This window comes from Carlito syrichta, unplaced genomic scaffold (assembly GCF_000164805.1).
Source record: "Carlito syrichta isolate Samal-C Ts95f unplaced genomic scaffold, Tarsius_syrichta-2.0.1 Scaffold314328, whole genome shotgun sequence".
In the NCBI taxonomy this organism is placed as follows: Eukaryota; Metazoa; Chordata; class Mammalia; order Primates; family Tarsiidae; genus Carlito; species Carlito syrichta.
Genome location: NW_007258424.1, coordinates 354,135 through 366,797, shown reverse-complemented (window position 1 = coordinate 366,797; position 12,663 = coordinate 354,135). Strand labels below are relative to the sequence as shown.

Sequence of the window (12,663 nt, the reverse complement as noted above, 5' to 3'; positions counted from 1 at the left end):
CCCCTCGTCCTCCCCCCCCGGGCCCTGGCCGGCGCCCCTCGCCCGGCCCCCAACGCGCCCTGCAGCTGCCGCCTCGCCACAGCCCCCACCTGTCTGCCCCCGGCCTGCGGACTGGGCCACTTGGCCAGCTGCCGGCTGCCGCCCCGCTGTGTCCGGCGGGCCCCGGAACGCCAGCCCGGCTGCCCTCGCGGACCTCCCCTCCGTCTCCCCGCCTCCACGGGCGGCACCGAGGGACAGCTCCTCTGTGCCCCCGCCGCGGCCCTTCCCACGGGCTCTCCGGCCGGGCCCTGCCTGTGTGCCCTGACGCCCTGCCCGCCCGGAGGGTAAAATCCCCACGAGCCCACGAGGGGAGGGCTTGTGTCGCAGTCCTCTGTCTCCCCTGAGCCAAGCTCAGATCCGACACCTTCGATGGCATTCCTTTGACCGACGCTTGCCAGGTGAACGGAAAGAAGGGGCAAGCAGCACAGGGAACGGCTACGAGGCTGCCTTTCAAGTCTGCAGGAAGGACTGCTGGCGACTCTCCCTAGGGGTAAGAGGACACTAGAACTAGCTACTCCAAGAGAGCAGGGTACGGCTGTCTCAAACGTCCAAGGCAGGGTGGGCCAACCGTCTAAAGGAAATGACATATCGTCTAAAGATTTGAGAAGTTAAAGCCAAGACAAGTACATTTCTTAAAGTTACTACAGGCCAGACTTGGTGGCTCAGTCTGTAATCTCAGCACTTTGGGAGGCCAAGGCAAGTGGATTGCCTGAGTCCGCGATTTGAGACCAGCAGGAGCAACTTGGTGAGACCTTGTCTCTACAACAGATCAAAAATTAGCTGGGCGTGGTAGCAAGTGCCTGTAGTTCTGGCTACTTGGAAGGCTGAGGCAGAAGTATCAGCAGCGCCCAGCAGGTCAACACTGGGGTGGCCATGAGTGTGCCACTGCACTCCAGCCTGGGCGACAGAGTGAGACTCCAACTCAAACATAAATAAATAAATAAAGTTACTATAGGTTCTGTTCTTCAAAAAATAGATTAGGCACTCTGGGGATACATATTCTATCTTTCTGAACTAACGTTCTAAGAAAACTCAACCTGTGTAAGATGAAGAATCTTGATTTTTTAATATATGAAATATATATGCAGGTTATTCCCAAAACTCATGAGGTCATGAAAGTCTCTGGTCTAAGGTCAGTGAAATTCCACTTATAGAAATGCCTAGAAATGAAAAGCAGGTTTAAAGGTACTGACTAATGAAGAAAGCAACTTAAAATGAGCTTTAGAGTGTAGTTAATGAAGGAAAAGAGTTCTAAAACTCTGCCAAGAAAAAACATCTGTCAAGCTTGCTGCTTTCTAATATCCAAGATGCTAGCCCACAAAGGCTCAGTCACTTGCCTAAGAGAAAAGAGGGAAAGTCAGGTTCATTAAGAAAGGTTGTTATGCTATGCTAACCAAAGTTGCATAAATAAATGAAACCTAGCAATTCTAGAGGAAAGACAATTGTTCTCGACATCAAAACAGTGTGAGTTTCTAGTAAGAGAGTCTTTGAACATGAACCTTCCCCCTTTCCGTGTGCATATAGTGAAGAAGTTCTGGAACTCACAATTAAAAAAACCTAATTCATAGAAAATACGGTAATTACTAGGGAAGCGCTCTCTATCTTTTGAAGAATACCGAGGTAGAAGAGGGCATTTTAAGCAGAACTCCAGCCCGGGAAACGTAGTCTTGTTTTATGGGTGGGTTCTATAGTGATGCCATTACAGAAGCTCAGATGGCCATTGTGGCTTTTTAAGGCTGCACAAAATAATCATCATAAAACACTGGGGTTTCTCATTCTACAATAAACTCTTTTTAAAAACTCTGAAAATATGTTCAGCAACAAGAGAAATATAATGGATTTTAAATTGTTTTTCCAAAGATGTTTATTTAAACACTGTTTATTATTTAATCACTTTGAGACATCCAGAGATTGTATGGAGACCCTAAAAACAATAAAAGATAGAACCACCTTGAAAAAGCTATTTTTTCTTTCTACATCCCCCTCTTTGGGTAGGGTAACAGTTCAGAGCTTAGACCCTGGAATTAAGCAAACTTGTATTTAAAGATGTAACCTTAGGTGAGTTGTTTAGCTTCTCTAAGTTCAAGTTTCAAAGTAGTAAAACAGGGACAGTAACAGCACTTCATACAGCACTGCAAGGGTTAAACATAACGTATGTGAGGCACCTGGCACACGGCGCGCTGCTGACATGATCCCTCTTTCATCTGCCCTCACGTCTTCAGAAGAAAGCCCTGTGACCATCTAAGTATCACAAGCTGATGGACCAAATTCAAGGCTGGGCAGGTGTCCCCAGCAATATTTGATTCTGAAACCCTGGAATAGGAGAACTGACTTCAAGCAGCACTGGCTTGTTTCTTCTCATGTGAAATGTGCACACTAAGCTAGACCATTCAAGGGGCTCCTTCCATTTCAAACATTTCATGTTTCTTGCTCATACAAAACTAGCTTGCATATACACATTCTGCAGCGTAGGAGACTAAAACATATTGCTCTAAGTCATTACAAACTCTGGGAAACATCGAGCATATTATCCTATCACTACAGCTTTATTTCACTGGTTTTTTTTTTTTTGGATTGCCTTAAGAATTCATTTTTAATAATGAGGAAAATTTCTTCAGAGAACCATAGGGATGTTAGAAGGAGCATTTCGCCCATTCCTCATGCCTCTGGTCAATATTGAAATCGAATCATTCAGAAAGAACTGGGGCAAAGATTGAATATAAACAAAAATGTAACAAACCCAATATCCCAGGGCTTTGATGACATCAAGTTTACACATTGGACATGTTCGGTGATCCAAAAGCCATGGGTCAATGCATATTCTATGAAAAATATGCCTAAAAAAATTAAGTATGTGTTAATGTTTTAAAACAAATGTTTATATAACTTATATAGGAAATAAGACATTCTACCAACTTATCCTCTCATTACAAGTTAGCTGATGTCAAATCAACATTCTAGTCTTCTCACTTATCCTAGGTCATTTATTGATTCTATGAATCCAATACGCTGGCGCTTCTGGGGAAATTTTCCCCTCACTCTATCAAAAACATGGGTTTTTGTGGCCTCATGCTACACTACACTTTTTAATGTGCCTTTGTTAAGTTATTTGAAAGCCTTCTGGGACTAAATGGGACATAAACTATAGTAATAAACTAATTAAAAAAACAGACAGTATCTTATAAAAGTTCTTCAAATGACTAAAAGAAAATATAGCAAAACACTGAGAAATCCTCTTTGGGTGGTAGGCTTAAAAACCACTTATTTTCTCCCTTACACATTTTTATATACTCTACATTTTTCTATAGTGAGCACCTATCACTTTCAGAATAAACAAAGAAAAAGGCATATATATTTTCTTCTTTTACTCATTTGTCTTAGTTAGCTAGTTAGCTAACATTTCCTCCCATGCGATTAATCTGTTTTCTACAAGTGATAAAGAAAAAAGTTAAGCGTATGGGTTTTGGATCCAGACAGATTAGACTGAGACACCAGCTGTCAGACTCGATGGCCATGACTCAGCCAGTTTCCCACCCTCTCTGCCCCACACCAGAGGCTGCTCAGAGGGGCACACACCACTTGCGTGCAAATGTGCCAGGCACAGAACACACTCGGTAATTGTTCAGTATTACTGTTGTCTGAAGACCTTTTATTTACACACAAATATACTAACAGTTAAAAATAATAGTACCTAGGGAGTAATTTTTTACAAAAACACAAATATGCTGGCTTTATTGGGACATGTGTTACATAAAGCACAGGAGAAGATGGGGGAGGAAGTCAAACCCCAGTAGAGACCAGGAAATGTACATGCCTGTGTTTGAGGGTCAAGTCCAAATCCCAGTTCAGCCATTAGCATTACCTAGTGCAGTTCATCTGTGTGGCAACCGAGCATTGCTTGTAAGTCAGAAAGACTTGCCCTAAGCCAACCTAGAGAAAAACTAGTTTCTAGAGGATGTGACCACCCTGTACTGACCTCAATTCACTGAGTTCCTACCCCTCCAACCCCATATAAAGGTCTGTGTACTGAGACCAGCTACTTTTATTCAGGAAACTTTCATTTTGCTATCCAGATGCATTTCCTTCACAGTTACCATGAAGTTTAATCTACCAAAGAACTTGCACACACTGTGCAAAGCACATTACATATTAACTTGTAACTTGCTTCTAATAGGTATGGAGTATAATTAAAATCGTTTAGACCTAAAACATAATTCTGTACACAAACTTTTCTGCTAACAAAGCAATGCTTTTGAAAAGTTATCAATTAAAGTATCCCATTGTTTTTTTAAAAATGCAACCTCCCATCACTCAAAACCCCTAGGATAACCAGAGTAAAGGAAGGAATATTTATTTTACATAACCTCTGAAAGACCCAAGTCCAGTGTGTAAATAACAGTTAACCATCGCCCGCCCAAGTCCACTTGCTTCTGGCTGTGTCAGGCTATCTCCCCAATTCTTCAGTTTCTTTGTTCCCAACAATAGCTTATGTTTCGCGTTACTAAAAGTATAATGGAATCCCTAGGATTCTGATGAAGCCCCGTCCGGGAAGACTAAAAGCCAATCTATGACAGGCAGAGATATTTCGTAGTCTTTTTTTGAGCCTCACTCTGTCACCCAGGCGGAGTGCAGTGGCACACTCATGGCCACTGCAGCCTCGACCTGCTGGGCTCAGGCGATCCTTCTGCCTTAGTCTTTCAAGTAGCTGAAACTACAGGCGTGTGCCACAATGCCTGGCTGATTTTTCTTGATTTATTGTAGAGACAAGGTCTCACCAAGTTGCCCAGGCTGGTCTCGAACCTCTAGGCTCAGGCAATCCTCTCACCTCTGCCTCCCAAAATGCTGGGATTGCAGGCATGAGTCACTGAGCCTGCCGATATTTAATGAGTCTTAATGGCCACCTAGGAGTCTCCTCAGCCAAGCAGTATCAAAGAGACTTGAAGACTACTGGCATCCAAGTTTCTTTTCTAAAAGATAAGATGATCACAGATAGCAAGATCTTCCTACTGGAAAAAACACAGAACTCTTTTGCCAGAAACCTGAAATTGGTCAACTAATTTTTAACATCAGTAGATAAAAAGAACATACTTGCATGGCAGAATCCTGATAATATCCTTTACTTTAAAATTTTCAATACACACTGCACAATTTTCAGCATCAACATCAATTCCCTGTAAAAAGAAGAGGAAAGAGCTTACTACATACTTGGTAAATATAGCATATCCCTTGGTAAACCCACCACGCCCTGACTAAAACAAATAAAATGATAAATTCTGCTCTACATTGGTACAACTTGAAACTGAAATACAGGTAATTATACTTGCTGTTTACCTTTTTATCCTTATCAAGGGATTATCTAAAGAATTTTGCTGAAAAGTAAAAAATTTCATTGTCTGCCTAACTGGACATGAACAGTGTTTTTTTTTTAGAGTTGGAGTCTCACTCTGTCGCCCAGGCTGGAGTGCAGTGACACACACATGGCCACCGCAGTCTCAATCTACTGGGCTCAGGCGAACCTTCCATCTCATTCTTCCAAGTAGTTGGAACTACAAGCATGCGCCACTATGCCCAGCTAATTTTCTGATTTATTGCAGAGACGAGGTCTCACCAAGTTGCCTAGGCTGGTCTCAAACCCCTGGGCTCAGGCAATCCTCCTGCCTCGGCTTCCCTAAGTGCTGGGATTACAGGCCTGAGCCACCATGCCTGGCCAAACAGCGTTTAAATACTAATCTAGCGTTCATGGGTTTTTCAAAACAGTATTTATTTATTTTTTGAGTTGGAGTCTCACTCTGTCGCCCAGAATGGAATACAGTGGCATGCTCATGGCCACAGCAGCCTCCGACCTGCTGGGTTTAGGCGATCCTTCTGCCTCAGCCTTCCAAGTAGCTGGAACTATAGGTGTGCGCCACCACACCTGGCTGATTTTTAATTTATTGCAGAGATGAGGTCTCACCAAGTTGCCCAGGCTGGTCTCACACCCCGGGGCTCAAGCAATCCTTTTGCCTCAGCCTTCCAAAGTGTTGGGGTTACAGGCGTGAGCCACAGCACCTGGCAGTATTCATATTTTAAGTGCTGTAGAAATACAAGTGTCTATAGTATAAAAGAAACTATTTTTCAAACATGAAACTTTTACTATAAAGACAATGAATGCATAATAATCTGCTAGTTTTCTGGCGTCATAAAAAATAAATTTATATTTGCTACAGAACAGAATTACAACTTGAAAATTAACCTTTTAAGTTATATTTTCAGATATTATGCAAATAGTTAAATATTCACCTCATTAGTAATAAAAGAATTACAAATCAGAATAAGTTATCATTTTGCATCGGACAACAAAGGTACAAAGAAGCAAAATATGCTACTTTGCTGAAGAGAAAGCAAAACTTCAGCTTCTAAGAATCAATGGATCATGGACCTTTTTGGTAGCCTCAGCCCTCCCCACTTCTTTGGGCAACTCCTGGATCTCCTTACCTGATCCTATCAGTCAACCAGAGCAGCTGGGGTCAGAGTGGTCATGTGACCCAAGACAGGTACAAGATTCTTTTCTGAGATTCTGGGATAGGGAATCAGGAACTACCAATAATTGACAGCATGTGGGTGCAAATTTAGTAAGTTTATTTTATGGAACATGGCTGCACTGCCTTATGTAACTACTGTATTTAAAAATATATTTAGCCATGTGTACCACTTGTTAATAAGGAAGCAGTAAAAATTTGATTCCATATGTAGATACTGTTATCAAAAACTGTATTAAAATTAACATTTGGTCAGGCGTGCTGGCTCACACCTATGATCCCAGCACTTTGGGAGGTTGTGAGAGGACTGCCTGAGCCTATGGTTTCGAGACCAGCCTGGGCAACTTAGCGAGATCTCATCTCTACAATAAATAAAAAAAATTAGCCAGGTGTAGTGGTGTGTGCCTATAGTTTCAGCTACTTGGAAGGCTGAAGCGGAAGGATTGCCTGAACCCAGCAGGTCGAGGCTGCTGTGGCTGTGAGTAGCATGCTACTGCACTCCAGCCTGGGCAAGAGAGTGAGACTCTGACTCAAAAAAAATTTTTAAATAAATAACATTTAAAAGTATGTTTCAGCCGGGCTTGGTGGCTCACGCCTATAATTCTAGCACTTTGGGTGGCCGAGGTGAGAGGACTGCCTGAGCCCATGAGTTCGAAACCAGCCTGGGCAACGTAGTGAGTCCTCCTCTCTACACTAAATCAAAAAATTAGCCAGGTGTGGTGGCACGCACCTGTATTTCCAGTTACTTGGAAGGCAGAGGCAGAAGGACTGCCCGAGCCCAGAAGGTGGAGGCTGTGGTGGTCATGAACGTACACTATACTCCAGCCTGGGCAACAGAGACTCAGACTCAAAAAAAAAAAAATGTTTCAATGAGCCAGGTGTGGTGGTTCAGCCTGTAAGTCCAGCACCAAGACAAGATGATTGCTTGAGCCTGGGGGATTCGAGACCAGTCTGGAAAACTTGGTAAGACCTCATCTCCACAATAAATAAAAAAATAAGTCATTTGTAATAGCACATGCCCGTAATTCCAGCTACTTGGAAGGCTGAGGCAGAAGGATCTCCTGAGCCTGGCAGGTAGAGGCTGAAGTGGTCGTGATTGTGCTACTGCACTCTAGCTTGGGTGACAGAGTAAGACTCCAACTCAAAAAAATAAACAAAACAAAACAAAACACTTGCTTGTCTAGTAACTGGCTATGGAAAATGTGTTCAGAATACATCACAAGCATTAACTGGAAATTCCTCAAGGTGATTTGTAAATCAGAGACTCATGAGATTTGATTTTTAAAAAAAATTTTTTTGTTCAATACATTGCATGGAAAGAAACCAGAACCTTGCACAGACTATTAAATATGAACTACACTACAACGTAAAAGCTACAGGGAAGAAATGGTGGCAACCAATATCATTTTAAAAGCATCTTAATATTAAATATATCACATAAGCTATTAGCATCAGTTCTAAATTTAAAGAAATGAAAGGACTATTATTTAACGTGTTATTTTTGTTTTAATCCTTTAAGGAAGCTCTCTTTCTTTTTTGAAGGGGAATGGAGACTGGAGGATGGGACAGATTCTAAATAACTTAGGGAGATAACATGAAAGTCAAAACAGCCCAACAAGTTACACCTACAAGTTAACAGTTATCGACACTGCACAGCACATCAGATGAACTATTCAAAGAATAAATACTGTGCGTCAGCAATAGTTTTACCTTGAAGGCATCTATCCTCTACGAATCTGTCCTATTCCAAAAATGCTTTAGAGCCCTGGTATGATTTTGAATTTTTAAAACTCGTGGCGGGCCACGCCTGGAGGCTCACACCTATACTCCTAGCACTTTGGGAGGCCGAGGCGAGAGGACTGCCTGAGCCCAGGGGTTCGAGATCAGCTTCGGCAACTTGGCAAGACCTCGTCTCTACAATAAATCAAAAAATGAGCCAGGCGTGCTGGCACGTGCCTGTAGTTCCAGCTATTTAGAAGGCTGAGGTGGATGGATAGCTTGAGCCCAGCAGGTCGAGGGTGCAGTGGCTGTGAGTGTGCTACTGCACTCGAGTGAGACTCCAATTAAAAAAAAAAAAAATCTCACATTGGTGAGATTGGTCATGTCAAAATGTTTCTTTTTTTAAAAAGTAGTTTTAAAAATACCTTTTCCACAAATCTCATTATTTTCACCTTGTAACTAATGGAATCAGAGACATGTAGTCTCAGACTTAACAGAATGAATTTAAGGTACCAAGCGTCTAGGATAGACATGACATTCTTTAGCCTCTTTACTGTTATCTGGGACTGACCAATACAACTTCCTGCACTGCTGGGAATGTCAGAGCTGTCCAATATGGCAACAACCAGCCAAGGCTGCTCTCTGAGAGCTTCAAGCGCCACTAGTTTGACTGAGAAACTTGATTAAATGTAATTCATTTAAATTAACTTAAAAAGCCACAGGTGACTAGTGGCTACCATATTCAATAGCGCAAGTCTGGAAGGCTCTTCTCACATGATAGAATATTTCTGCTAACCCTTCTTTAAAATGAGCACATAAGGACACATTCTCTGATCTAAACCACAAAACAAAAGCCAAACCATGAAGATATTACCTTTTCTCCATGCTTTACAGTATGAAGTGGAAGCTGGCCAATAACTTTCTTAGTTTCTTTTCTATGGCTCTTGGGTAGGAAAATATTATTACTGTTATTGAAAACATTTATTAAATGAAATCACTTTTTAAAAAAAATTACAAAAAGCAAGTATAGAGAAAAAAATTCATTTAAAAGGCAAAGTTAAATAACTATGCTGAAAGTAAAAAACCAAAAGCAACAACAAAAGCCATGTAAACCTTAATATACAGAGCAGCTATATGTAACTTAGAACTGTTTGATCGACTACTCTTATATTCAATTCCATGTGAGTAGAAGAAACTGATCCTTAAGTTTAAATATCAGCAAGAAAACAACAAGCTGAGTACAGTGGCATCATGCACCCATCTAGCGAGGTTTCGAACAGGAAAAGGCCCTTCCTCGTCATCAAATCAGGAAGGTCCCCCTTTCCTGACGAAGGCCTGCTCCGGGAGGCCTCTGGCTCTTTGGCTGTCCTCCTCTCTGCTGCCACAGACAGACAGATGGCTTTACAACTGCTCCGCAACGAGACAGGGAGGCCTGTCCCCTCCGCTCCCTGCCTTTAGGCCGCCCAGAGAACCAGGGCCACAGAGAGCAGGCCCATTGTCTCGTGCCTCTTCACCACCCTTCAAGTTTGGAAAAGGACAAAAAGGGCGCCGGCAGGACCAGACGCGCAAAACGCGATCTAATTTCCCACGCAATCAAACTTTAATATGCTCGAATAAAAAGTTACTTTTGAAAAGTGATACAGATAATTAAATGAGCGAAAATAAAATTAAGGATACGGTCAAATGTCACTTCAGCAGTATATGCGGGGGGACCCAAACATACCAGGAATTTATTTATTAAAAACTGTGTGCATTCTTACATGTTTAAGCTTCAGTCACCTTCAGAGTACTCTCTACTTGATGCAATGTACCTACTGTGATGCTTTTTTCACTGCCAAAGGTTTTTGAATTTGTCATTTTGATGTCTTTTAGTGCTTCTGCCGTTTTTTGTTCGCCTCCTCCATATCAGCAAAACATTTCCCTTTGAGGATTTTTTTCATCCGGGGAAACAAGAAAAAGTGGCTTGGGCTAAGATCATGTTGAAAGAATTTCCAAAAAAAAAAAAATTCATGACAGTCTCTTGCAACAATGCTAGCTGGTACACTGATGCCGATGGATTCCTAGAACACTTACCTAGTGGGATAAGCCTATACTACAAGGGGCTACTTTCCAAAAATGAATTCCTTTTTTGGAGGGGTCCTCCCTCATACATGGACATATTTTTAAAATATTTTTTAAAAAGCAAAAGTTTGAACTCTACAGATCTGCAAAAAAAAACAAAGCCCCCCAAAATCAATTAATTAGCAACCAAAAAAAAAAAAAAAAAATAAAAAAAAAGCTAAAGTGAAAAGAGTTATCCATCGTTACCTGACTTCCAAACTGTGAGCCAGTATACAGGAAACGCTGTATATAGTAAAATATGAGCCAGGCTAATGAAATGATCATCATGGTGATAAAAGCGATGGCCACAAATACCACGGATTGGCCGCTGATGAACTTCTGTACGTGGCGGGTGCCAACGCCTATGGTCATCTTCACTGGGATTCCTTGATGTACCAGCTCCAAAATTTCTCTTCCTTTTGGGTAGCTAATCATAATGACCACTATATTTCCTGTTCCTATAGGAAAGAACAAAGAAATCAATACAAAGAACACGAAATAAGATACAAAGTTAAAAGGAAATATGAGTACCATATTCATCTACACATACACATTAGAAAATTTTCAAGGAAAATGTTACCAAACTGGTTTCTAAAGAGATGAATTACATTAGAAATAGTAGAATAAATCACTAAGAACTATCTCCCCACCCTCAAAAGTCAGGGCATCTTTCAGTTGTTGTTCTTTTTTTTTTGAATAGGAGTCTCGCTCTGTCGCCCAGGCTGGAGGGCAGTGGTATGCTCACAGTCACCACAGCCTCAACCTGCTGGGCTCAGGCGATCCTCCTGCCTCAGCCTTGCAAGTAGCTGGAACTACAGACAAGCGCCACCACACCCAGCTAATTTTTCTTGATTTGTTGTAGAGGTGAGGTCTTGCCAAGTCGCCTGGGCTGGTTTCTAACCCATGGGCTCAGGAAATCCTCTCACCTAGACCTCCCAAAGTGCTGGGATTATAGGAATGAGCCACTGCACCCGGCCCATCATTCAATTTATAGATGAAGTATACTACTAAAATTTTATTTATTTTATTTTATTGAGTTGGATTCTCACTCTGTCACCCAGACTGGAGTGCAGTGGCTGCTCCCGGCCACCGCAGCCTCGACCTGCTGGGCTCCGGCGATCTTTCCGCCTCAGCCTTCAAAGTAGCTGGAACTACAGGCGCGCGCTACCACGCCCTGCTGATTTTTTTGATTTATTGTAGAGATGAGGTCTCCCCAAGTTGCCCAGGCGGGTCTCGAACCCGCAGGCTCAGGCAATCCACTCACCTCAGCCTCCCAAAGTGCTGGGATTACAGGCTGAGCCACCGAGCCCAGCCTACTACTAAAATTTTAACAAGTAACATCAATGGTATTAGCAGCAGACTAAAAAAAAATTGGGGAGGCAGAGGCAAGAGGATTGCCTGAGCCCAGGGGTTCAAGACCAGTCACCCAGGCTGGAGTGCAGTGGCATACTCATGGCCACCGCAGTTTCAACCTGCTGGGCTCAGGCGATCCTTCTGCCTCAGCCTTCCATGTAGCTGGAACTACAGGCATGCACCACACATCTGGATAATTTTTCTTTATTGAAAGAACATACAAAAAAAAATACTAAAAAAAAAAAAAGACAGAATACTGTGGGGAGCCAGTCTTGGAGGTCCACATGATTGACAGGGTCCCAGTGGGCCGAAGACCCTGGGCCGCAGGGAGAGCCCGGGAAGCTGAGGCCCTTCTGTCTTCCACCTTTGCTGTTTGACACGGCTGAAGAAATTCTGTGCAGTCGTGGAAGAAGAAAATGGCATGTTTATGCGAAGTACTCACACCTAACCTGAGAATGTCATGGTTCATTTTCCCATTTTCCCACTATGCCGCTTGGCCTTTTCTAACATATGCAAGGGTTAAACTCTGAAGCACATCAAGAATGCTTTCTTTCACTTGGTTATAAGTTACTAGATATTGCTTGAATAAAAAGATATTAGTATATTCATTCCTTATGTTTTAGAATTATGCAGCTTAGTGTTCAGACATAAGGTTTTTTAGAAGCACAAGTTTATGGTAAGTTCATTATGAGCTCATTATAAGTTCTAACACTTATCTAGGAGTTATGTAGGTGATTTATAACACTGTCTTCACAGACTTAGGATATAGATTAATCGTTAAGGTTTTTACTTAATTCTATAGTTAAATTTTAAGCAAACGTTTATAGAGGGTTTTCACTGAATTCATAATATACTAATTAGATACTTTTATGATAATTAATTAAATACAGAAAGCAACCTTGGGGGCCTGGGAAATGTCATTAAAAGCTTCTTT

At 42.0% G+C, this 12,663-nt stretch overlaps 1 protein-coding gene across 1 annotated transcript in view; it reads right to left on the bottom strand.

Annotated features, from left to right (window-relative positions):
* The window catches only part of RNF149 (ring finger protein 149), a 32,454-nt gene that overhangs the window by 7,738 nt on the left and 12,053 nt on the right, over positions 1-12,663 (bottom strand). Inside the window, exons 2-4 of the mRNA XM_021719228.1 lie at positions 10,584-10,834; positions 9,151-9,219; positions 5,128-5,210 (exon numbers count right to left, since the gene is read on the bottom strand). Coding sequence (XP_021574903.1) covers positions 5,128-5,210; positions 9,151-9,219; positions 10,584-10,811 — 380 coding nt within the window. The 5' untranslated portion in view covers positions 10,812-10,834. The remainder of the gene's footprint in view (positions 1-5,127; positions 5,211-9,150; positions 9,220-10,583; positions 10,835-12,663) is intronic.